This window comes from Sminthopsis crassicaudata, chromosome 5 (genome assembly GCF_048593235.1).
Source record: "Sminthopsis crassicaudata isolate SCR6 chromosome 5, ASM4859323v1, whole genome shotgun sequence".
Classification (NCBI taxonomy): Eukaryota; Metazoa; Chordata; class Mammalia; order Dasyuromorphia; family Dasyuridae; genus Sminthopsis; species Sminthopsis crassicaudata.
This window is the reverse complement of record NC_133621.1, coordinates 103,779,749-103,806,885: the sequence shown is the minus strand read 5'-3', so window position 1 is coordinate 103,806,885 and position 27,137 is coordinate 103,779,749. Positions and strand designations below refer to the sequence as shown.

At 37.3% G+C, this 27,137-nt stretch overlaps 1 protein-coding gene across 1 annotated transcript in view; it reads right to left on the bottom strand.

Annotated features, from left to right (window-relative positions):
* Positions 1 to 1,284: 1,284 nt before the first annotated feature.
* SVOPL (SVOP like) overlaps positions 1,285 to 27,137 on the bottom strand; it is an 87,995-nt gene continuing 62,142 nt past the window's right edge. Inside the window, 4 exon segments of the mRNA XM_074267813.1 lie at positions 1,285 to 1,512; positions 7,799 to 7,912; positions 21,590 to 21,679; positions 24,780 to 24,861. Of these exon segments, the coding sequence (XP_074123914.1) occupies positions 1,501 to 1,512; positions 7,799 to 7,912; positions 21,590 to 21,679; positions 24,780 to 24,861 (298 nt within the window). The 3' untranslated portion in view covers positions 1,285 to 1,500.

The window sequence follows — 27,137 nt, the reverse complement described above, 5'->3', positions numbered from 1 at the left end:
TTTCATTCAGCGCTTGTAGACTTATTTATTAAGCATAAGTCTTTTGTTTAATCCTGCTTAGTATCTTTGGAGGCAATAACATCAGCAAAAACTTAATATTTTTATAATTAGATAAATATTGCAATAATATGCCCATGGAAAATATTTTAAATTCGCAACAGTTGGAAACACAGCAAAGTCCTATGCTTATTTTTCTTCTGAGAAAAATGAAATGTAGTTTGCTACCTGGCGCAAAACTTGGAAGGGGAAAAAAAATAGATATATAACTGTCTCACATTCTAGAACATTTAAGTAGGAAAGATTCCTAATATCTAAAAAAGCCTTGTTTTTAATTTCAAGAAGTCTTGAGAAGAATTTTACATTTTAAATTTTCTTTTTTATGTCCTACTTCTGAAGCAAGGCAAATTGTATTTCATTAGTTAATTATATCATATATCTATGTTTAGTGTATGCGTCGTTTTTAAATTCTTAATTTCTTATGAGCCTCAGTCACAGCTCTGTAGTCATTATAGGTATTATCTAATGTTGAACTTGAAGATCAGAAAAATAAGACTTAACATAACCTTTATAATCCAGTAAATTAGGCTCCTGTTTTTTTTCAAAAGCTGTTGTCTTTATCATATTTCACTGCTTCTCTTACTGATAAGCAATAATGACTAATAAACTGAAAACTCAACTTAAAGAAATTATATTAAGTGATAAGACCTTAGATTTAACCTTCTAATATCTTCATTTTATAGATTAGGAAAATAATTCCTAGAGAGGTTCAGAATTAAGCCACAGAATTAAGATGCTATTTAGTTCCTTACCTTCGAAATTAATGTGCTTTCTTTTTTTCCTATTGCCATTTAGCTTTCAGTTGATTGTAATACTATAAAATATACTTCTGTGGATATTTTCATAACTATATTGGCAAAGTTAGCAAACATCAGCAGAAATCCAGACTTTTTAAAGTCATAATTTATTATAACTCCCAAATCCATGTGAATATTTTAGTTATACTTCGCATAAGAATGACCTACAAGGTCACCTAGTCCAAATCTCTCCTAACTGTAAGATGAGAAAATTGAGGTTGGAGAGGTTAAATGACTTACTCTAGAATCAAGATTGCTCTCAAAAATAATTATACATACAACCTGAAATCTTTTTTTTTTTCTAAGACTCAATTTTGATTTTGTTGGGCATTCCATGTTTGCCAAGGCATTGTTGTAGAAGTCCAAAGAGACAGAAAAGATCTGTGTGGTTTTTTGGTTCTGATCCCTACTGAGATTAAGAAGAGACTGCTTTGGGCTGTATAACAGGTATTTATTGAATTTTTGGAAGAAAACTCCTAGGATGGTGAGCTACCTTTCAAATCCATTTAAAAAAAAAATTGTTCCTTAGTGTCACAGTATTAATCATAAATGAATTCAAGATAAATTGAAATAGGGAGAGGGTAAAATAAAACTACCTCAAGAACATGTTTGTAAAAATAAAATACGTTTCTTCATTTGCATGTCTTCATTTTGTTTGCTGTAAAAAAAAAAAAAAGATATTGAATAAATCAGAATGACAGTTATCACTTTAATCTATCCACCATCATGATATGTTCTTTCTGTACATTTAAGATATTAATGAGAGCATATATTATGATGCAATATGATCTCTAAAATTAGTTGTTATTATACTAACAGAAGAGGAATACATCTTGGTATAATTCCTAGGTAGATGGAAAAAAAAAATCCCAATTTAATAGAAACTCTCAAGAAAGTATGATTCCGTGTGGTAATTCTGAAGTTATATTTGGGCTTGGGACAAGTCAGTAATATATGTATCTTGAAACGGTACAAATACTATTTATATTCCTAATATAAAGGAATGGATGATCCTCTCTTACAAGTGATCTTGCTCTATTTTCCAGGAAGTACAGTACCTGTGTGGAGAGTTCCAGAGTATTATTAGAGTTGGGATGGACCTTAAATAAGCAGTCTAAACATTCTCAGGTGCTTCAACCAAATCTCCTGTGGTGTGATCTCAAGACTTTTCATCTCATTTTCCCATTTTTAAACATTCTGTTTTCCTTGTGGCACCCAGAAGTGAATGCAATACTCCATATAAACTCTCAAAACCAAAGCAAAGACAGTCACCTTTCCTATTCTGGAAAATCCACTATTCCAATAGATTATTTCATATGAACATTCTCTCTGAGGTTGTAGATTATTGGCCATCATCTTGCCTCTGCATTTGTTGTATGTGACCTCTCAAATTTGTTTCAGTTCATCCACCTCATATACTGGGAATCTTTGTGGAGGCTGCCAGAGAGAAACACAAACTGTCTACTGGTTAACTCTGCTATGTAACTAGCCTGTCTCTTTGGATCATTTTGTGGTTGACATTATTCATAGCACTTCTGCACAATCTGTGTTAGTAATATTTTCCAGATTGATCATGCCCACCTTGTGGTTCTCCTTGTCTTTTTGGGCGAGGATATCCATTACTCACAGCCTTAAATCATCACTAGGAGTCTATTAATGATGGAAAGATGAGCCTTTGATATTTCAAGAGGAAGATAAAGGTCATTGAAAGACCTTTGTTGTCTTCCAAAGGCCATCCAATTAATTAGCTCTTGTTCTTCAAAATCATTCATCTAGAATGTCCAGGATGTATATTGATGGATAGATTAATTGTCCATCATGTAATCAACAAAGCTTTCATAAAATAACTAATTTTTTCCCCTTATGTATCCAAGTTAAGGACTAATTCTGCCTGTGTAAGGTAATTTGGATAAAAGACCTTCTTTACCTTGTGGTTTTTCCTTTTTTGGACACTTAATTCTATTGCGTGATTATGTGTGTCAGTCATTGAAATACCAGCCAAAAACAGGTCCATCTCTTGGACCTTAGCCTATAAAAGAAGAGTATTTGCTTGGTTTTCCAGCAAGAACCTCAAGATTCAACTTCTGGTTCTGGATTTCCTCCATCAAAGTCTCAAATTACTTTGGCTAAGCACATCTTGTTTTGTGCTTCAATTTGGACATAGGCTTTGAGATAGCTTTTTGAAGAGAAGCTTTAAAGGTGTTGTTTGCTCTATAAAATTAAATCAACAGATACAGTGGCAATCCTGTGTTCTTTTATCTTCTAGCCAACTTTATGCTTCTGTTGTTACAGACTAAGACAAAGAGAGACATATATTCTGCAGTACCATGTGTTGCCCAAACCACATTAAAATACACTAAAACGTACAAAATATCACATTTTAAATTTAACTCAACATGTAGCCTGCAGGTATCTATATATGGTTGAATGACACTGTTTCTATTTGAGTTTGACACCACCAACCTAAGTATACTGATATCTTCCCCTGCCTTCTTGGTTACTGTTGACTCATTGTACCCACTTAACCCCCCCAAACATCTTTAGATGAATTTCTGTCTAGAATCTGTCCAAATCTCATCTTTGGAAGTTGATTTTTTTTAAGTGATTTTTACAACTTCATTGAATTTTATAATTCTGTCTAATAAATTTAGCCTAATATTCTGATGTCCTAAGATCTTTTGTTCCAACCTTTCATCTTTGGAGACATCTGCAAATGGGATAAGATGGACATTCATGCCTTCATCCAAATTATTGATAAAAATGCTAACATTGAGCCAGCATCAAGGATACATTGTTAGGTGGCTTTTTCTAAAGGATATCTCCCTCTATGCTGAAATCTGCACTCTTCCTAAAATACCTAGGTCCTGTCAATCAGTTTCATCTTATGTAGTTCACATTTTATCTACAAGCCTAGTGTGAGAACCATCAAGTACATTGTGGAATTCAGTAAAGATTTTTAAAGTATCATGGAGGAAGAGGTGCTAGGGATACAAAGACAAAAGCTACATTTCAAAGAATTCTACCTTAATGGACCACATTCTGAAATTTTAAGAGACTAAAACCCATTCTTTCTTGTCTCTCAATGTCTGATCTCTCCTACACCTATTTATCCTCACTAGAACCTCCATCCCATTGTAGTCTCTCCTATTCTCATTTCTTAATCAAATAGTTTATCTCTGCAATACCTTTGCTGTCTGACACTGAAATCCAACCCTGAATTAATTCTACCACCTCCCTCTTCTGCTCATCTCAAGTTTGCTTAGTGGAACTAGAAACAAATTTACCAACAAGTTGACTGGGACCACTGCAAGTTTGTTGTTAATCTCAATGTGCCTTTTCTTGTCCTGCTATTTGATCCTAAGTCTTACTCCTAACAGAGGTTGTTCAAATTATTATCTTAAACTTTCCATACTACTTTCTCTTCCTTCTTAACTCAGAACCTCACCTTGCTACCTGAGAAAATAACATAGAGAACTTTTAAGACATCCCCTTAAAAAATCCTGTGATACCATTATCCTCCTCCATTTACTACTTCCAAAGTCAGCCCCTCATTTTGTACTTTGACACCACCTCTTTCAACCCATAGCCCCTCACAATCACATCTCAGGTTTAAATCTCTACCTTCTGGTTCTTTGGTGCCTAAAAATATTCCTTTGCTTCTTCCAAGCCTTCCCTTCTAACTTATATAAATCTCAGCCAAACTCCTAGAAAAAAGTGGCCTGAATTCCTTGCTTCAATTTCCTTTTCTCAATTCTTCTCTGACTCCCTTCACTCAACTGAAAATTCTTTCCAAAGTCGGTTTGGCAATATGTAGAGAATGGTTTGGGGGAGGAAAGAAGTTGGTCCTGTTGGCTACAGAGATGTAAAGGTAAAATCAACAAGGTCTAGGCCCTTATTGGATGGTAGAAGGTGTTAACTTATGTGACAGGAAGATGGTGTGCCCTCAACAGAAATAGGTAAATATGGATGAGGTTATAAGTTCCAAGGGAAAGAAGTTTTCTTTTGGCTTTCCTTTAACATTGTCTTGCATTTCCCCCCTTGATGTGTTCTGTGTATATCTTGGGTGTGTATAGTTCTTTACGTGCTTTTTTTCTGTATTAGAATGGGTATTGTGCCCTGTGTATAGTAAGTATTTAATAAATACTTGTGAACTCTCTGGCTAAGGGACTGAGTTTGAAATCTCTCTGGGGATTGGCTAAACAAATTGTTTATGTGGAGTTTTTGGAATATTATTGTACTATAAAAAATGTGATAAATGGGGAAGTACCGAAAGCTCTATAAACTGAATCAGATCAAAGAAAAGTATCATGCCAGGAGGAAGGGTTAGAATAAGCAAAATGGATAATTTTCATTACATAAAATTGTTTTTGCATAAGAAATACCAATGCAGCCAAAAGTAGAAGGAAAAACAGGAAATAAGAACAATCTTTGTAGCAATTTACTAATAAAAATTATTTGAGGTAGAAACTGAGTCAAATTAAAATAAGCCATTCTCCACTTTATAAGATGGACAAAGGATATGTCTGAGCCGACAGTTTTCAGAGAAATAGAAGCTATTTAAACGAGGGCCAGAGGACAGATTTGCATCATTATAATTATTCATTGATTACCAGTAAATTGGAGAAATTTAAGCCAACATTGAAATGCCACTTTATACCTATTAGATTGTTGGAGTTGACAAAAAAAAAATGATACACTAGAGAGCCTGTGGGAAGATAGGTACATGAATGCAATGTTAACATTATGGATTGGCCCTGACCGTTTCTGAAATTGTATATACCCTTTGACCTAACAATATTATTAGTCTGGTCTCTACCCCAAAGACATTCAACGAAAAGGACCCATATATATGAAAACAAAGCATCTCTGCATGGTGGCAAAGATTTTGAAACTATGAAGGAATGCCTCCTAATTGGGAAATAACAAGTTGTGCTTTGTGAATATAAATGGGATTCTATTGTTTTATAAGGAACAAGAGAAGTCTGGAAAGATTTCTGTGAGCCATTACAAAGTGAAGCAAACAGAAAGAGAATAATTTATATGACAATATTTTAAAGAAAAAGGCCTAGGAAGGGCATTGATAAATACATTCTTTTACTTTATTCATATCTTTAATGCACTTCTTTCTTTCTTAATGGGTCTGGTATGTGGAAGTAGGAGGGAGAGAATTTGGAACTGAAAAGATAAAGTAATCTCAACAGAACTGGAGGGTGGGCCAACTAATAAAATAGTAGGCATTTTATGTGGGTTTTTTTTTTTTTAATTGGAGAATGTGAACTAAATTCTATATTAGTGTTCCAAAAAAGCTAATGGAATTTTAGACAGTCATTTTAAAAGTATAATACTAAAAGCAAGGGAGATATATCACAATATTCTAAAACAGTGGTTCTCAAACTTTGGGCCAGTTCACTGTCCCTTAGACTGTTGGAGAGCCAGACTATAGTAAAAACAAAAGCTCACACTCTTTATCTCCATGCCTCAGCCCATTTGCCATAAGGGGGGGGGGGGAGCACATAAACATCCTCAGCGGGCAGTTTGAGAAGCCCAGCTCTAAAAGATACCTAGAGTACCTTCAGAAAGCACAATCAAGATATAGAATGCACTCAAAATCATTCCTTGTGGGGGATCAGTTTGAACTTTAATCTGTAGCAGATGGGAAACTTGATAACTATGTCAAAGTAACAGAAGGTCTATCATGTAGGAACAAAAATTAGCTTTGTTTTATTGGCCCTAGGTAGCAGAATTATGAAAATAATGGGTGGAAATTGAGCAGATTTTTGCTGAAGATTTTTTAAAATTCTAATGAGCAATTAGTGAAATAGTGTACTTCAAGATTTAATTAATTGCCTAACACTGAAAAGTTTTAAGAAAACTGGATGAACTGGATGATCCTTTGTTGAAAATATTAAAAGAAAAGAAAGGAAGAAGGCTTTTATCTTCAGATTTGTTAGATTTTGGTAACTAATAAGAGGTTTATTTTTCCTCTAGGCCATATGTGGAGTATACAGTCACAAACTCCGACTAAGCTGCATGAACAAAGAAGAGATAGAGATAACCTGTCTTTGTTGATTTAAAAGTAGTATTCTCTAACATGTTCATGTATATTCTCTTGATAAAGATGCCCCAGGACGAGTCCTGTTTTTTACACTACTTAAATTTTATTTTCCCCATTTTGTAGCACTGACCCCCCCACACTCATTTAAAGGAAGAAAAAAAGCTAACTGGATTTAAAAAATAATTTCTCAGGTGGAGCCATTAAATGGAGGAGTAGCTACCACTTTCAAATTGAATTTCATTCCTCCAAGAACATCAGTTTAACTCCTTAAATAAAACCCATAAAATACCTCACCTTACACATTGTCATCAATTTTACAAAGTACTGCTTGGTCACCCTGGTAATAAGTTAACTCCAAAGTGCAAGAGAACAGACAACCAAAGGCTGGGCTTGGTTGGATTCAAAACCTTTCTAGCATGGTGTAGAAGCTGCCCGAGCTGAGATATCTAAAAACCCAGATCTCTACAACATAATAAGGCATTAAAAGTAGGATCTTGATAAGTGCATTCCAGTGTGTGCATTGGAATTATGTAGATCTGATTATAATTTTATACAAATAATATTCTTATAGAGATGTACATCAAAAATATCAAAATATTTTTATAGCTTGGAGAAATTTGACAGAGTTAGTATTCTGAAGGCCTAAATTTCACGGTCCATTTTCCTACCATATTAAGGCATCAGATTAGGATTTATGTGTAATGTGTTTAGATGTATATCAAATAATGGGGGTCTTCAAAGCTTTCTCTTAAAGGGTACTATATGCATTGTAATTTCAATGCATACTACTTTAAACATCTACTAGTCTCTTTCCCTAGAACAAGAGCATTTGAAGGCAAAGGAAATAAGTGGTAGTGTAAAGTACTAAACGTTTTAGCATGTCACCTACCTGTAGGGCCCGCCCTTTAGTCTCGATGGGAAGTGTGAATGCAGAAATGGCACACACAACGCAGACTGATGAGAACAGACACAAAGCTCCCAAGAAGGATGCACTCATGAGTACCTGCAAGTGACAAAGAAAATAAGTTGATGGCTGCATTTTTTGGGAGTCCAGTACTTCTATGGGCAAATGAGTGCCAGAAAAGCAGTTAAGAGTTTGGCAATACCAAAGCCACTTTCGCCACATGAAAGACTTGGAGTCAAAGAACTTGTCTGATTTCTATTTCAGGTTTTGTGTAAATTATTTCATCTCCTTTATCTCAGTTTCCTCAATTGAAATGAAATTTATTCTAAATAATCAGTAAGGTCCTTTCTAGCCCTGCATCCTAATCACTTACATGCTCTACATGTTTATACCCACGACAGTTTACAATTCTCAAGGCATTTCTAGCACAAGCTGCTTGTGACATAGTGTTAAGTATCATGGGTAGCCTTTCATTTTTATAGACTCGGGCTGACTTTTAAGTGTTAGAATGGGGCTTTGTACCACAAACTTTTTAGTACAATTCTCACTGATGCTTGCTGCAAGCATGCAGATGAAGAATTACAAAATCTTAACATGACACTAAGGATCCAATATGATTCTTACATAAGCTCCTTAGTCAGGACCTGGCACAAAGGGGGCATTTAATGCTTTTCTCCTTCCCCCTCCTCTATCAATCTTTTTCTCGACAATAGCTCCTTGTTTTCTCCATCTTTTGGAAGTGAGAAAGGGTATTTTGTTTTTAAAACATTTGTTCCATAGAGAATAAATGAGTCATGATCAGACTGCCCAGGACCAGACTGAATTCCTCACTTTACAGATTTAGAAACTTAATATTTGCCTGAAGTCACATAATTTACAGACCCCCTTTCAGAATATTACATGAATTTAAGCTAAATTCTCAACTACTTGCCCCTCCCCCATTCCTTGAGAAGGAAAGGAATATAGCAATTGTACATGTGAATGATGTCATACAAGATATTTTCAAAATACAAAATATTTAAATTGAAGTTGTAAATTTTGATGGAAATTTGGAAAAGATTTGTGGACTCTTGGAAATCTGCACCAGAGCTAGTTCCATCTTCCATTTACCACCACACAGAGAGCAGTCAAGGTAGCATAACACAAGATATTTTGCCTTAGCTGATTAACAAATTCCTTCAGGATGACCTCTAATGTACATTAGACTGAATTCTGCTCAGGAAAGCCTAAAAAGACAAATTGAACAATTTTTGCTAACCTGATCAGCTTAGGAAAAGACATAGGTCTATTGACACTGGGGTGGGGACAGGCCAGGATTGCAGAACATTGGGGTAAGAGGTAGAAACAATAGCTCTGTGGGTAGTAATCTAGCATCCAGGGATGATGAGGGCACTGAACATCTGGGCTGAAAGAACCCCAGGGATCTCCATACACACCAGAAGCATAAATGGGTGCCATCTGGCAGTTCCAAACAGTATGCAATTCCATGGGGGAGAGGTGGTTATTGTGATGGAGCAGGGCTCCTATCAACTTATATAAGAAACCACCAGTTCTAGAATTCTGTGGTTCTGAGCCCAACAGTCTAACCCTTGGTGCTATACATGAGCCACCAGTTCTGTCTTTGAATTTTAACCGAATTCAACAGAAACTTAACCATAAATAACCATATGCACTCTCATAAACAGACCTATCCTCAGGTCACATTTTGGAAGCACAGAAAACAGGAGCCCCTAGACTGAGCTATGAAAATAGCAGGATATAAAATAAATTCAGGCCAGCCATCTTCCTCCAGAGATGAGCAGAACCCAACCCAGAAGTCAAAAAGTGGGCTGGGAAAATGAGGGCCGGAAAGAACCTGACCACAGAAAATTGCTATAGTGACAGGGAAATTCAAGACACAAACTTGGATGACAATTACATTTTATAAACAAAACCTCAAAAAATGCAGGTTGGATGCAAGCTTAACCAGAATTCCCAAATTTGAGAAAGCAATTTTTTAAATCAAGTGTAGAGAATAAGTTGAGAGGGAGAATGCTATGCAAGAAAATTACTATAAATAGAATTTATAGCATGTAAAGAGGGGGAAAGAAATTTGAAAATTAGAATTGGCCAAATTGTAAAAAAAAAAAAAAAAAATGCTTTTTAAAATCAGAATTGGTAACATCGTAATAATTCCATGAGACTTTTTTTAAGTTCAAAAGATTGAAAAAAATGACAATTGTGAAATATCTCTGGAAAACCACTGAACTGGAAGAGAAGTTAAGAATCACTGAACTATGTGGGAGCAATGCACAAAAAAAGCATAGACACTTAAAAATTAAAGTCAAATTTTAAGAACCAGAGGGCAAGATAGAAATTAGAAGAATCCAGTCACCTCTTAAAAAGAAATTCCCCAATGAATATTTTCAATAATGTTATACCTCAAATCCAGAACTTAGATCAAAGAGGAAATGCAAGTAGCCACAAAGAAATAATTCAAATACCATGGAACCACAGTCATTTTCACATCAGATTTAGTAGCTGCCACTATAATGAAACAGAAGGCTTGCATTATGACATTCTGCAAGGCCAAGAATAACCTAGCATTCTAGATGAAAAGATCAGAGCTGAACAGAAAACTTGACATTCAAACACAAGACTCAAGAAAAGTATAAAATGTTAAAACATGAGAAATAAGGAATTAAAGTTACATCCCTCTATAAGAAGATACATGTAAACCCTCAGAACTTTATCAATAGATAGCACAGAACCATACATCCCTAAAACATTAAAAAAAAATTTTTTTTATATTTACAGGACATAGGAATGAAACTATTATGTTGGGATTACCTCAAAAGAAGAGTTACCATAGAAAGAATGAGGAAATTATTTCACCACCATTCAAATCAATAGATTTCATCTACCAAGTCACATCCACGTCAAAGAAATTAAAAAAAAATCCAGTTTACAAAATGGATACATTAAAAGAAAGGATTACTTCCGTACAAAAAAGGGGAGAGAAAAGGTCATTAAGAAATTTCTTTAAATATGGTCTCCCATAGTGCTTTCAAACAATTATAGTTTATATTTTATTATTTATTATGTATATATATTGTATATATAATTTATGTAATATATCATATATAATTATAATAATATATTATTTATATTTGATATAGTTATTTAAAAGGATGAGAAAGAAGGAGTAAAGTTAGAGGTCAAAGAAATTTCAGGTGGTGGTTAAGATAAATTTCAGATTGAAAAGGACCTTAGAAGTCATCTGATCCAAACCTGTCATTTTATCAGCAAGGAAACAGGTCCAGAGAGGCAAAGCCAGTTATTTGTCCGTGTAAGGGCCCTTTAAATGGGCGGACACAGTGCATCGGGAGATTGAGGCCCAGAAGTATTAGGACTGCCCTTGGGCGGGATCCTGGCCATATTGAGATAGCTTCGTAATGGGTGACTCTCTCGCTGATTGGCTGTGTGTGTGACCTCACAGGCCCTATATAAGCCCACTGCAGGCAGCAACCGCCCTCTTTAACCTCTGCTGTTCACCCTGGCTCCTAGCTGGGTGGCCAAGCCAAGATGGGTAGCCGAAAGAGGTAAGGATTTTGGTAGTGAACACATGGGTCTTCTGACCAGGTGTTCACCAGGGAACCAACAAGTCAGGGCATCAGTTAGGGCATTATGTGAGTAGGTATAATAAAGGCTTTTAAGATTACATGTGGTTGTTCTTGAGTGCGCTACCGGTTACTAAGCTATAGATTCAAGAGATTGTGGCCAGAGACCTTAGAAGGCCTCAGAGGAGGCGAGCCGGGTAGAGCTCACACTGCAAAGGACAGTGGTCAAAGGTACTCTGGTGGGTCTAGGACAGACTAGTAATTGTAACTGCCAAGAGAGCACGTTACAAATGGCGCCCAACGTGGGGCCCGAGCTCAAAGGTACTCTGGTGGGTCTAGGACAGACTAGTAATTGTAACTGCCAAGAGAGCACGTTACAAATGGCGCCCCACGTTGGGCGCCAAATGCTGGAACTCTATCTTTCCAGAAATCAGCAAGAGTCAGGATCACTAAATGTCTTTATTCTAGATCTTTACCGTCGCCTCCAACGCCAGGTCACGAGTGCAAGTGAGCGTGAGTTCCACCACCCAAGTTTCTCTTGCTCCTCCCACACACGTCACTTCCCCCTCTTTGTCCCACCAATCAAGTCAGCACAGAACAGCTGGGGAGGGTCAACCTTAAACAAGTTAATAGGGAACCGTCCAATTGGCAATTAGTCTCACGTGCTTCACCATCCAAGTGCATTGCTCAGTTCTAGCCCTTTACATGTCCGTAGTTATGAAAGTAATACATAAACCTGGGTTTGAACTCTGCTTCAGAATCTAAAGCCAATGGATTTTCCTCATGTTATTTCCTACTGTCCAGTGGGGGGGAGGGGGAATTAAGGTAAAAACCTATATTATTCTGTAAGTTAACATTAATATGGGATATTTACAAGTAGATTTCTCTGAAAATAGAATGGTGGTTTTTGTTCTATTTTTGCCAGCCATCAGAGATGACATACTATATTGTATTTTGTGCTGGCACAATGAGAAAAACATTCTCCCTTCCCTTCCCAATCCCTGCCCAGACCATAACTTAGGGGACACACCCTCAAAGGAACTTCTCTTCTAATGCTTATACATTCCTGATAAAGCAAGTACTTAGGGAGAGGGAGACATTCTCTCCCTTTCTCTGTTCCTTGCTGGCCAGCTCCAAGTTCTGAAGAGAAAAGAGGAGAGAGTACATTATTTCATGGATATATTTCTCAATTCCTCATGTAGCGCTGATGCTATTTTAGCCTACCCATTTCTCTTTCCATCTTGAATCCCAAGAGATAAATCTAGTTCAGATTTACATCTTTTGGTTAGCCTTCAGCTTTTCCATACTCCTTCCATCATTTATCCAAGGGCAGGGGGGAACGGGTGTATGTGCATGTATGTATAACAATATTTCAGAGTTTGAAGAAGCCACAATGACAACGTTAGTTCAGCCCATGTCCAGAAAAAGAATTTCCCACTCTAGCATAATGAATAAATGATCATTGAGTCTTTATTGAAGACAGCTAGTGAAGGGAAACTTAGTACCTCCCCAGGTAGCCCATTTTACTTTTGCAAATCTAATTGTTAGAAAGTTTTTTCCCCACTTCAAATCTAAATTTATTACTTTGCAACTTCTGCCCATTGTTCCTATTTCCTATTCCCTCTGCAATCAAACGTTATGCTTTCACACAATTATCCCTATCCCTACCTCCAGCTTCTCAGATTCCTCCCACAAATCATTATGTGGCATAAAGGATTATTACCAATGATGACAAATTATAATAAAAGGCCATTTTTATCCTTTCTTGGGAAAAGTTACAGAAATGTATAGGTACCTAATTAGGATATATTTGTTTTGATTTTGATTTTGTAATTTGGGTATTATAGTGACTCCCAGTTCTCTTTAGGTCTCATAAGATTGGGGTGACTTTACTCCAAACTGCATCTACACTGACTGATCAGAGTAGTTTCCCCAATAAGTTGCAAATCACTCTCAGAGTCCTGAGGGTAATTCTGGTATGAGCAGAGACAAGGATCTACCAACAGTTAAAGCTCCTGAGCCCCCACTAGTATGTTTCCCTTTAAAACACTATACATCATGAGACATTTACTAAACAAAAAGGACGAAGCAAGAATAATGATAATATAAATCTTGGATCGTCCTCACCCACCAATGTACACAGTGTTTTGGGGTAGGAAAGAACACAATGAGAAACCTAGCAGTGAGCCATGAACAGGAAACCTCATGCTTACAGTCCTGCATTCCAGGTCTGAATATCCTTGATCTTTTTGGAAAACATGACACCTGCTGGTTGAACATATTCCTGCCTACTGAGCCTCTTCATTTACCTGTGGGATAAAAACCACTTCTCTGCTACTTTAGAACATTAAGCCTTAGATCTTCAGAGTCTTCTAGATATATTCCCTTAGCTGTCATAAATTTCTTCAGCGAAAATCAGTTCCTTTAAGCTGATACCTATAAAAATTCAGATCTTTTCTCAAGATTCAGAAGCAGTGTAAAACAGGCAAGCCTCTTTTTCTCAAGCTGTAAATGCTTCTTATCAAGACAAGCCTTTTCTCAGACCTTCAAAAGACATAATTCTGCTTCATTCAGTTCTCAGAATCAGAGTTTTCCTTCACTCAGAACAATTCCCTGCATTAAAGATGGGCAGCCTCTTGCAGTTAATCAGCTGATTTTGGCTCAAAGTATCTGCTATTTTCTACTATCTCCCTTTCATTTCTCACTTCCAAATTTTTCAGCCACATTGGCTTCTGTATGCCACTTCTAACATCTGCCTCTTTATTCATTATCCCCACTTTTTCCCCACAGCTTCCAATCAGGTCTTCCTCATGTGCTGCAGTGTACTTATAACTTACACTAAAAAACCTCAAATCCATATTCCTGTCATATTATTCACAAAAGTCCAATTACATTTGTTCTGTAGTCCCAAAGTAGTTCTTTGACTCTACTTCCCTAGTTATAAATTTCAAAATTCTAAAAATGGCTATATGCAAACTAGCCGGTGGAAAAAATGCTTTATAACTACCTTTATCATCAGCTAAGGAAGCTCCCTGCTTCTCTATATGTGTATTTCTCTTCAATCCCTTTTATCTAAAGGCCTGCTTTCCTTTTTTGTTTCTTATATATTTTTTCTTTTAGTAAATGTCAATATAAGGAAGAAGCAGCACTTTACACACAGATTTCTCTTTAGTTGTGGTTAAATGAGTAACATTGCCTGAAAAACCCGATAATCAGTTCCTGAAGAACAGATTGAAGAGTTATGAGAATCATTACTAGAGATGTAGTGTACAAAAGTAAATTATGAAGCAACACAATTATAAGACAGTATTCTTATTCAGAAATTGGATTAGTTTCTTTTAGCAACAATTATTTATTTGTTAACTAAAGTGGCACATTGGACAGAGCACTGGGCCTGGAGTTAAAAAGGCCTAGGTTCAAATTCAGCCTCAAACCCTTACTAGCTATTTGACTAGGAAAATCATTTAACCTCTGTCTCAGTTGAGACAAAAAGAAAAATGGCGGGGTTTCTTAGCATAGTTAAGTGACTTGCTTTAGATCACACAGCTAGTTAAGTGTCTGAGGCTGGATTTGAATTCAGATCTTCTCAATTCTTGGCTCCGCACACTAATCACTGAGCCATCTGGCTGTCTGGCACATAGTAAGTAGGTGCTCAATAATTGCTTGTTTCCTTCCTTTTTCCTGGTATCTACATATGTAGCTGAGGAAAATATAAAAGTCAATTTAATGGCAGTCCTAGTTATCTCACAAATCATTATGTAGTTCAGGATTATATGTGTGTATATATGTTTATACAAACATACATGTATGTATTATGTATGTATTAAATAGCTAAGTGATATGAATGGTCTCCCATTCATGGCTCCATATTTGCTTGGATGGATCAATCAAAGTCTAAAGGGTAAGATACAAATTTTAAAATATAAAAACATTCAATAACTCCCAGGCTAAAACATTTCACTAGGCAGTGAAAACAATCCACAATAAAGCTAGAAATAGTTGGCTTACAAGGAAATGAAAAGCTATTTACAAAGAAATTCCTTCGGGCCTGAGGAGCTCCTGTCCAGAGTCCTTTAACTATCTATATCAACTGTCTATATCAACTCTACCCCCAAAGGCCCATAGCTGAGTCCCAAATTAGTCTTCCGGAGGATAAATTAATTTAATTCAAGCTATTTGAGTTCTGGTGGGTGTATTAAGAGCGTGGGGAGTCCTGACTCACAACATCAGATAATATTTGGGTACTGTTCTGATTGTTAGGAAGTCTTTCTTGCATCAACACTAAATTTGCCTCTTAGTAACTTCCACTCTATTCTCATTGTTTTTCCCGAAACAATGCTAGACTTTCAAAACATTCTCTCCTATGGTTTTTCCCTTTTGTTCTGATTTTTCTTTCCCAACATAATTCATAAAGAAATGTGCATTTAAAAAATTAATATACATGTATAACAAAAAAAAAATTTTAACATCTAGAATAAGTGGCAATGTTCTTGTCTCAGAGTTTATGGTAGATAATGAAGGGAACAGACCGATGTGATCAGAATTTAAAGGGTCTTTAGAGGTCACCTGGTCTAAATCCTAATCCCCTATCAGACAGAACAGACAGAGGAAGAAGTAGCCCATTAAGGAAAGATAAATCAAGAGGGAAGGGAAGTTCTCAATAATGATATTCTAACCATATAAACAAATCATTCTAAGGAAGAAAGTGTGAACTGATAATGAAAGATCAAACTATTAGCCAGTTTAAAAAAAAAAAAAAAAAGACATGTTAAGATAAAAACAAGATAAAAAAATATGTAGTCAAATTTACAGCTGTCAGGAAACTTAGAAGGCCATCACTTTCAACCCTCTTATTTTACAAATGAGAAAACTGAGGCACAAAAAAATTGCCTAAAGACTGCCCTGGACCACACAACTAGTAAGTGATCAAGGGCAAATTCAAAGTCTAGTCTAATTTCCATTACAGGGTTCTATCCACAATAACTCTAGTTGTTCCCAAATCTAGCTCCTTTAGTTCACAGAAAAGGAACCTGAGGCAGAAAGGTTGCCCAAAGACTTGACCAAAAACACACAGTATAAGTCAGGACTTGAACCCAGGTTTTCAGACTGAAGTTCAGTGTTCTTTTCATTATAACATACTACTCCCTAGAGTTGGCAATTCATCAGACTTTGCTAAATGTTAGAGTAGATGAAGGTGGAGTCTTAGCTTTGGCCACTCTGAGGTAATAGCATTGTCTGAAGTCTCTGATATTTCTGGAGTTAAGGTCAATGGTGACGGAAGAGAGGACTATTAGGAAGCCAGATACCTGAGATTCCAGGGGCTACTACATAATGGAGAAATGGCAAAAAGACAGTTCTCTATATGTGTGTATTTATATATATATATACACACACACATACCATGCAAATACATATATTTGCACATATATACTAGATGCATACATGTTGACATATACAGAAACATATGTATGCATTTACACATATGTAGATTTACACATGTAGATTTACTGAATCTTTTAAATTTGACTTTGTCTAAGATCAATGATTACTAGCCCTTTTTTTCTAATATATTCTACTCCTGATCCCTATTATAATGTTTGTGTTTATTTCTTATTTCCAGTCCTGCTAACTCTTCTAGTTTAATTCTATTCCTTAATTCATCTGGAATTTAACCTCCCTCCATCCATACATCCCTCCCTTATCTTCTTTTCACACCTTTTCCCTTTCTGTGCTCCACCTAAATATATGCCATCCTTTCCTTCCCTCTTTATCCCTTTCCCATTTATCTGTGTTCCTTGTACCACTGCCATAAATTTACACACCCTTCTATGCCCTACCTTGTTTTATTCCCTCCCACCCTTATTTATTTATAGTTTTGGGAAGGTGCTATACTAAGATAATGATCCGTGGGTTTTTAATTTTTCTACTTTCCTCTTCTATCACTCCTGAACAATTTTCTTTGATTATTTCTTGTACTATTATATTTGGATTCTTTTTTTGGTCACAGCTTTCAGTAATCCAATTATTCTTATGCTTTTTCTTGATCTGTTCTCCAGATCTGTTGTACTTCTTAAAAAATGTTTTACATTCTCTTCAATTTTTTTCATTCTTTATATTTTGTTTTGTTATTTTTTGTTTTTGGTCTCTTATAGCTTCCCATTGCCCAATTCTAATTTTCAAAGAATTATTTTCTTAAGATTCTGGATCTCTTTTTCTAATTGATTACCTTTTTCTCTAGGTAGGGAGCCATTTTACATTACTCTTTGGGGTAGAAAAGGCTTTTTTTTTTTTTTAACTTCACTGTTCTTCTTTTAAGATGAACCTGGTCTTCCCTATTCCCATAGTAAGTTTCTGTGGTTGGGTTCTTTCTTCTTTGCCTATATTACACACACATGTTTTAAATGAGAACTATTAGTGTAAACTCCTCTAATCCCAGTGTGAGGGGGGATGGTACCTCTAGCTTTTCCCTGGCTCTCCCCTCTGGCCAGGAAACCCAAACCAAGGACTCCCCATTCCTGCGGGTGCCTGCAGACAGCAGTGTCCCTGCCCCATTGCCTCTGCACTCACAGGGTGCTGGCTCCTTCTCACCCAAGGCCGCATCTCAGCCGCACAGCTGGGCCTGGCATTCCTGATCAGCTGAGGTTCCCTCAGTCTTCTTGGATTTAGACCCTGACTCCTCACGCCAGCGCTCCCCAACTTGTTCCTGCAGAGTTAACCTGGACTGGGACTGGGTTCTTTCTTCAGGTCTTCTCTACTTGTTCCAGGAGGACCCCTGTTCTGTCTCAAGTCTTATTTGTTTTTAACTGAACACTGACCTATGTTCACTCTAAGGCACAATTTTGTTTTGTTTGTGGGAGAAATCTGGAAAGCTTGGAATTTTCTGACTACCCCACCATCTGCCCAGAATCCTTTCCCTCTTAAAAATCCCAAAGGACAATTTTTAAAAGAGAAAATACAAATATGGTCAATCAAAAAGTACTAATTTGGCATCTGCTTTGTACAAGGCATTCTGCTAGGTACTAGAGATAGAACGTCTTTCTTCAAGTGGTTTACTTTACTAGCAAGGTGTATGACAGAAATGCTTTGCCCTTTCCTTCTCTGGTGTTTTGTACAGGGTTAAGAGACTTACCGAAGATCACATAGCCAGGAAGTGTCTGAGGCCTGATTCTAACTCAGGTCCTTCTGATTATAAATCTTGTGCTTTATTCACTGTGCCTTTTGGCTGCTCCTTGCCCCCTTGATACAGCTCATGGACCCCATAAAAATCTATCCATAGACACTTTGAGGGTCCACAGAACCCAGATTAAGAACCCCTGGATTTTGTAAGCTCTTGAGAATGAGACTTAGCAGCTGAGTGGTACAGAGTACCAGCCTTGGAGTCAGTAGGATCTGAATTCATATCTGACTTCAGACCCCATTAGCTATATGAGCATTATTCCTGACTGCCTACACACACACACAAAAAAAAAAAAAAAAAAAAAGGGAGAATGAAACATCGCTCTACAAAGTGCCAGTTTGACCAGTAACAACCGTAGGATTAATTGGAAAATTTCTGGGGGTGAGATGGGGAGAAACCTATCAGGAAATCAAAATCCCTTTACCCAAAGTAGAAAAGACCCTCATAATTTGCCCTTGCCTTTTCTTCCTCCCATGCTCTCCTTCTTTCTGTCTTCCCCTTCATTCTCTAGGTCAGGTCCTCTCTCTTCTGAGAGGACAAGATAGTACAAATCTCTCTCTTTTCAAAAGGAGGGAGGAGGCACATGGGAAGAAACCCTCAGTCTCACCCTCCAGTCCCCAGGAGGGCCCATTACGTATAAATGGATCTGTCCCAGTGGGCACCCTTTTCCCAGGGTTTCTGGGGGCTCTGGGAGGCTCAGGGGGATCGAGTAACTCGCCCAACTGGGCCAGGAACTGAATACATCTAGTGTTGTTCAGGCCGCCAAACTCCACAAAGCTGCCTATTTGTCTGTTAGCATGGGAAAACGAGGTCATTGCAAGGCACGGAACAGACAGGTATAACCCCAGCAGAGACTCGGACATCGGCGTGCCCAACTGAGTTATTAACTCCATGGTGTTCAAGAAACATTAAGTGTGGACTGGGTAAAATAGGAAGCAGTCAGGTGGTGGGCAGGCTAGAGCACTGACCCAGTAAGACTCATTCCTGAGCTCAAATCCAGCCTCAGACACAAGGGTAAGTCAATCCACCCTGCTTGCCTCAGTTTCCATATAAAATGAGCAGGAGAAGGAAATGACAAACCACTCCAGTATCTGCCAAGGAAATCCCAAAGGGGGTCATAAAAGTCTAAAATGACCAAACAAGAAGAAAGATATATTATTATATAATTATATTACATTATAATATTATCTATAATAAATAAATAATATAAGTCTTATATACAATAAATATTATATAATAATTATTATATATTATATAATTATAATGTTATATATTATGGCTCTGCTTGGTGTCAGGGATACAAGGCTCTGTTCCATGTCTGGAATGCACTTCCTCTTCACTTCTTAGGATTATAGATTTAAATCTTCAAGATCATGGAGTTGAACACCTTCTCCTTCTCTCTCCCTCTCCCCTGCTATCAGGGCTCTCTTACCACAGCCTCTGACTAATATTACTTATTATTTATTTTCTATACACATGCAGCAACCCTTACATAGTTCATAAGCCTCTTATAAGCAGACTTTTGTCTTTCTAGCTCTCAATACCTAGCGTGATGTCTTGTACATAATAGCTACCTACAGATATTTGTTGAATTGTTCAATTAATTGGACATTGCTCTCAAGGAGCTTATAATCAAATGTGGAGAAAGATGTGCACGAATATCTATAATACAGGAGGAAATGAGAACAGCAAAAGAAAGATCTGGGTAAAGTGTTAAGGGAAATTTGAGAAGGGAAGGATCGCTTTCACTAAGGAGATTGGGGGGCAGGGAAACCTTTGTGAAGGGAACACCTGAGCTGGGTCCTGAGGGAAGAGAAAGACTTCACCAGATGGAGTTGGGGCAGGTATCCATTCCAGGTAAGGGGGGCAGTGCAAGAAAAGGCACAGAGAGGAAAGACTAGGATAAAACCTCAGGATAGAAAGTACAAGAGATAAATCCCTATTCCCCTTTGCTGGGATTCTATCTCCTTTCACTTCCCCATAACTGCTGTCTGATACCTTCTCAAATTCCCCTAAATTGGGGGTGGATTTTTATTCTTAAACCTTTAACTTTTAACCCACACCCTCTTACCAGTGATTCTGAAGTGGCTAAAAGATGGATGGAAGGGGCCAAATCCCACAAAGAAATACATACTCTAGAACTGCCTCCCTAAGTTACCTATTTTTTACATTTTATTTTGTCCCATTTACACATATAAACAATTAACATTTGATTTTTTTCAAGTTTTGAATTCCAAATTGCTCTCTTCCTCTCTCTGTTTCCCCTCTCCCTCAGATAGTAAGCAATCTGATATGGTTCTATACATGTACAACCATGATACCCCATTATCTTAACACATTTTCTTAAAAGGAATCCACAAGGAGGTCATTTGTCATTGAAAAGTGGCTACACCTGGAATGATATATCTGTGAGGTTAAAATTTTAAGAATCAGGATTATTCCCCTGAGTTGGAGAGAGGCTAATATGCCCTATCTTGGGGTGATTCAAACCCCTGAGATTTAGACTTTTTAGTAATAAGCCATGCTTCCTGTGATAGTGACACCATTCTGACAGGTCCCTTGAGGATCCTGAATCCACGGTGGGGTTCCACAACCTTCTAACAAGGAAAGACATCATCCGTGCTGTATCCCCACCCACCCCACCCCACCCCCAGCGTACAGACGTTAGACTGCTGCATCTAGAAGAGATCTTAAAGATCATTTGGCCCAACCCCATACTCTTACAGATGGGGAAACTGAGACTTCTAAGGGGAAGTCACTTGTCCAAGCCATAGGGAAATTTTCTCTTTCTGCCACATCATGGTACCTCCCTGTGTTATTGAATGACCCAAAAAACTGGACAATCTCTCATCTTTGGGTAGGGACTCAATGCCGCTTTCCCATAGGATTATAGATTCAGAGAACATTCTGATAAGTACAATCCCTGGTCAGGTTTCCCTTCTGAAGTCTCTTCTACTTCTCCCTGTCATCCCCTTCAGGCTCACTGCAGGGGCATCTCACCTGGGATATAAAGGGAGCCACCATCGCACCAACCCGACACAAAGAGCCACTTGTGCCCATGCCCAAAGCCCGCATAGGGGTGGGGTAGACCTGCAGCAGGAGAGAAACCTCAATTAATCATTAAATACTCATTTATTCTGCCTCCCCTAGCCCAGCATACCCCAGACTGAGTGTAGACCTGAATCACATCGGATAAAGCTGTTTGGCTCAGTCATTTGAAGGAGGGGACCTCAAGAGCATCCATGCACTCACAAGGTGGTCAGAAAAAGTGACACACTCTCAAGGTCTCTCTTAAGAACTCTAGAATAGACTGCACGGGTGACCCTGGCACAGGACCAACCAGCATGGCATGCCCTCTTCTGAGAAGGTCCTCTATGAGCAAAGCAGAATTTAGTTAACTCAGAAGCGTGAGAGAATCCCACCCTAAATGTTCATAGTGGGTATTTGTGCCCGACCTATGGCACAGCATTCTGAGCTCATATTGGTCTGATCATCCAAAAATACAATAATAACATAAAGAGCTTTGCAAACATTAAAGGGCTATATATGAGTGTCAACTATCAAAAAGCTAAAAAAAAATAAAATAAAATAAAATAACCAGAATAGACCAGGCAAGAAATGAATGCTAGAGGTCTGGTTTATGAGGATATCAAGTATTAAATTATGATGTGAAACAAGAATGGAGAGGTAGGTTTGAGTCACATTGCAGAGACCATTGAATGCCAATGGTAACATTTGTCTTTTATTCTATAAATAAGTAGGTACAAGGAAGATTTTTCAACTGGGAAGTAATGTGACCAGGTTCCTTGTTTTAAGAGGACTACATGAGCATCTAAATCCCTCAGGGACCAAGAATAAGCAAGCCTAACCCCTGTCCAAAGGACAAATCTTGAAATACTGTCACTTTCACAACAAAAAGGATTCAAGGCTTTCTGAAGACATAGAGAGAAGGGAAAAAATGAGTTTGAAAGAAATTGAAATATATGCAATACTTATTTTTATTTTTTATTTTATTCATTATTTTATTGATTAAATAATTATTTTTGGTTTTTTATTTAAACTAATTTAAATATTGATTTTTTTCTTTATTATTTTTTGGGGGAGGAGACAATCAGGGTTATATGACTTTTTCAGTCACATAGCTAGTAACTATCTCAGGTCCTTCTAGGGCCAATTGCTAGGGAATTGCGAACTGCCCCCTCCCCCAATTTTAAAGACATAAAATTTCTAGACATAACCACAAAGGAGAAAAACATAAGTTTGAGGGAAATCAAGATATACACATTACTCATTTTTCAGTTTCCTAAAAAATATTGCTCTAATACCTATGAGAGGAGAAACAAAGATATCTTCAGCATAATTAATTTGCTCTTACAATTATCCAGTTGGGGTATGACATTTTAAAATAGAGTTGAGGCAACTTCATGACTTTTCTAGAAGCTGGTTGACCGCTTCCTATCCTCCTGACTAGTTCACAAAGGACTGAAGAGATGACAGTTACAATAGCCCCTACACATCACTCATTCTCTGTATCAACTTGCCACTGGGGAGAACCCTAAATCCCCAAAGCCCCTTTTCCTTTATTTTCCCAGCTCATTGGCAGTTTCCTTTGCTCAAGTTTTTGCCTATTTCTCATTAATCTGCAGAAAATGGAAAGATGCCAAATTGCGGCCCAACTTGTCACAAAAAGTGAAAACATTGCAAAGAAAATCTGATTACCAAATTTCTAAGTGTTGCCTTGAATAAACTCTATTTTTAAAGGTAATATCCCAAATTAGACAATTTTAGGAGTAAACTAGTTATGTCAAGGATTTTTTTATGTGCTTACTCTAACAGATGTTAAAATTATATTTATATATATTTTTGGTGAGTCAATGAGAAATGAATATATTTCAACTTCCTCAAAAAAATGTTTTTCTCCCTGTGGCTGCAATATACCTAAAAACTGCATATCTCTTAAAATATATATATATATATATAAAACTGCATGTCTCCAAACAAATGAGTATTTAACTTCATATATTTCCGTTTTCCTCTCCACAATTATAAAGTTTCTAGAAATCAGACCTCTTTAATCCAAAGAGATCACATCTTTTTTTAGACCTTGAAACATTTGCTTTTTAAGTTAATGAAACCAGTTATTCAATTTTCTAGTCTATATTCTTCTAAAAGTTTTGTTTCTTTATAAGTCCCTTTAAGAACATTTCTGAAGAAAAAAAAATTTAAATCAGTTGGTAAAGATATTCATAATATTTCAGGAACAGGAAGAGGGCACACATTTTTTTTCTGTGGAATTCCTCACTTTCCAAGCTCCAAGCAAAAAAAGTCTAAATCCTCCTGCTCCTGACAACCTTTATTCAGGGCTTCTTTTACGTGGAGGCAATTTAAAGTTGATTTTGATTTTTGAATTAGAACAGAAATCCTTAATTGGGGAGGGGGGGGTTATTGTGAGGCAATTGGGGTTAAGGGAATTGCTCAGGGTCATACAGCTGGTAAATACCTAGTGTCTGAGGTCAAATTTGAATTCAGTTCCTCCAGACTCCAGGGATGATGCTCTCTCCACTATGCTCCCTTGTTTCCCAAAAATTTGATTTAAACAATAAATACTTATTGAAATACATAAGAGTATTTCAAACATGATTTGTTTCCTTTAGAATCTTATATATTTTATTTCATCCATTTAAAAATACTATTCTGAGGAATCCATCAGATTTCACCAGTCTGCCAAAGTAATCCATGGCACACAAAAAAGTGAGGACCCCCATGTCTTGAGCATGGTTGATATTCTCCCATCCTCCTCAAAAAAATCCCTGGATATGAGAGAACACTTGCAAGAGTCCAGAGGAACCCATAGTGCCCCCAAACAGGGAAATCCCCATGTCTTAAGGGTTGGAATTCTCCCATCCTCCTCAAATCCCTGGATAAGAGAAGAAGCTTGCAAGAGTTGGATTTCTGAAAATAAATGAGGGCAAAAAAATGTCCTTTCCCAACAACAATACAAAGTTGGAAATCCCTGCTGGGCATTATTTCAATGGGATGTATTTAGAAAGTCATGAAAGCTTTTAAATCTTAAAAGAAACCCCTTAGTAGAGGGTGAGGAAAAGTTGTGAGTGGATGGGCACATGCTTTAAATGATTTATCAAAAGCAGTTTCAATCACACTACCCATCAGAGCCCCAAGAAAGACCAACCTCAGCGGTATAGATATAGATGGTATTGAAATTTGCTGACACCAGAGCCCTCAGCATGAAGAGGAAGCCAATCAGGCCTGTACTAGAAAAGAGAGAATAAGGAGGAAAAGATAAAAATCATTATTAGCTTAGTGTCACCAATAAGGAAATATTTACAGGACCAACATCCCCTTCAACGTGACAGGGTTTGTTGTTGTTGTTTGTTATTGTTTTTAAATTAACAAAAATAAGTAGATGCAGGGGCAGGGAGGTGGCGCAGTGGACAGAGCACCAGCCCTGAAGTCAGAAGGATCCGAGTTCAAATCTGCTCTCAGACACTTAACATTTCCTAGCTGTGTGACCCTGGGCAAGTCACTTAAACCCAGCCTCAAAAAAAAAACAAAAAAAAAAAAACGTCTCCCCCTGTATCCATCTCTATTTCCAGTTGTCCTGATCTACTCCAGCCAGAAGAGAAATATATAATGGCTCCACTGGCCCTTTTGCTGTTAGGCCCTCCAAAACAAGACTTTGGGACAGGACCCCTCCATCTGTCAATGAGGACCCTTGCCCTTCCTATTCTGTTTTTTAAAATATTGTTTTAATAGTGTTATGCCACAGTCTCCTTGAGCTGTTCTACCTCAGTTTCCCTGCACTAGTTTCCCTCATTGTCCTGACTGAGTTTCCCTGAATTGTTCTATCTCAGTTTCCTTAACTGTTCTGCCTCAGTCCCTTAAGTCGTAAAACCCCCCTGGTTCATTAATACTGAGGACCATTTGCTCTAAGGTTATAAATTGTCAATGGGAGAGGAGGAGCAGATCAGACTTCCTGGTTCCTAGCTCCTTCTGCCCTCAAGAATTTATGACACTGCCCCTCTAAAATATTCCAAAAGATAAGACTATCTCAGATACTTCACTGACATCTTTACTTCTATTATTCAAACATTCTGACTCTGGCTTTTAGTAAAAATTTACAGCTTCCCCCCCACCCTGACAGAACCAAGGCTTCTAACTTTTCCCGCTCTTCTTCCTTTCCTTTGTCTGAAAAGCTATAAAAGTGTTTATCATTCCCCCATTCATGACTGAATACTTTGAGATGAGAGTCCTGTCCAGTCAATTAAATTCTCCAATTAATAAAATATTAAAAACTCTCTAATCTCTATCTTGCCTCAGTTTTTCCAGCATTACAATAGTACGTTATTTTTCCAATTGCATGTAAAGATGGTTTTCAACATTTATTTTCACACGATTTTGAGTTCCAAATTTTTTTCCTCTCTCCCTTCCTTACCTCCTCCCTTCCCAAGATTTCAAGCAATCTGATGTATACATGTATAATCATTTTTAACATAGAAATTCACATGAGTCATGATGGGGAAGAAACATTAGAACAAAATGGAAAAACCCCAAGAAAGAAAAATAAAGCAAAACAAAAAGGTGAAAATAGTATACTTCAATCCACATTCAGTCTCCATAGTTTTCTCTCTGGATGCCAGTAGCATTTTCTACCCCAAATCTAACTGGAATTGTCTTGGATCATTGGATTACTGAGAAAAGCCAATTCTGTCAGAATTGATTATCATATAGTCTTGTTGTTGCTATGTATAATGATCTCCTGATTCTGCTCATTTCACTTAGCATCAGTTCATGTAAATCTCTTCAGGCCTATCTGAAATCATCCTGCTGATTGTTTCTTACAGAACAATAATATTCCATAATATTCATATACCACAATTTATTCAGTCATTCTCCAACTGAGGGGCATCTATTCAATTTCCAGTTTCTGCCACAAACACTTTTGCACATGTGGATCCATTTCCCTCCTTTAAGATCTCTTTGGGATACTTAGTAGTAACACTGCTGGATCAAAGGGTATGCACAGAGCCTTCTTATTCTCAAGCTCTCCACTCTAGCCTAAGAATAGGGGAGATGAAAGTTATGTACCCACTAACACTGCAATCCTGCATAGTTTCATAGAAGTTTTTAAAAATTAAAATTGTGCTACTGACCAGAACAAGACTCTTCAAAATGAACTCTTTGGGCCACATAGAGGGATAGGGAGAAGACCTGGGGTTTCATTGGCTTAAGAAAAACATGTTGTGAAAAAGCATCATTTTATCAACAGCAGGATTTCACCTGCTTTGGAAGTCTTATGGAATTGCCTAGAGCAAGAAGAAGTGAAGTGATTGCCCAATTTTGCAGTTCACTTTGTCTCTTATGTAAGGACACCAAAATCATCCACTCTCCTCGTGTGGCTTTACAAAAATCAAACTCTGACTGAAAATTTAATTTGCGGATAGATTTCTGGTAATCTCTCCTATGAAGGTCATGTACCCTTCCCCCTAAATATGAAGGTAGAGTTGTTTTAGCATCAACTTTAACACAC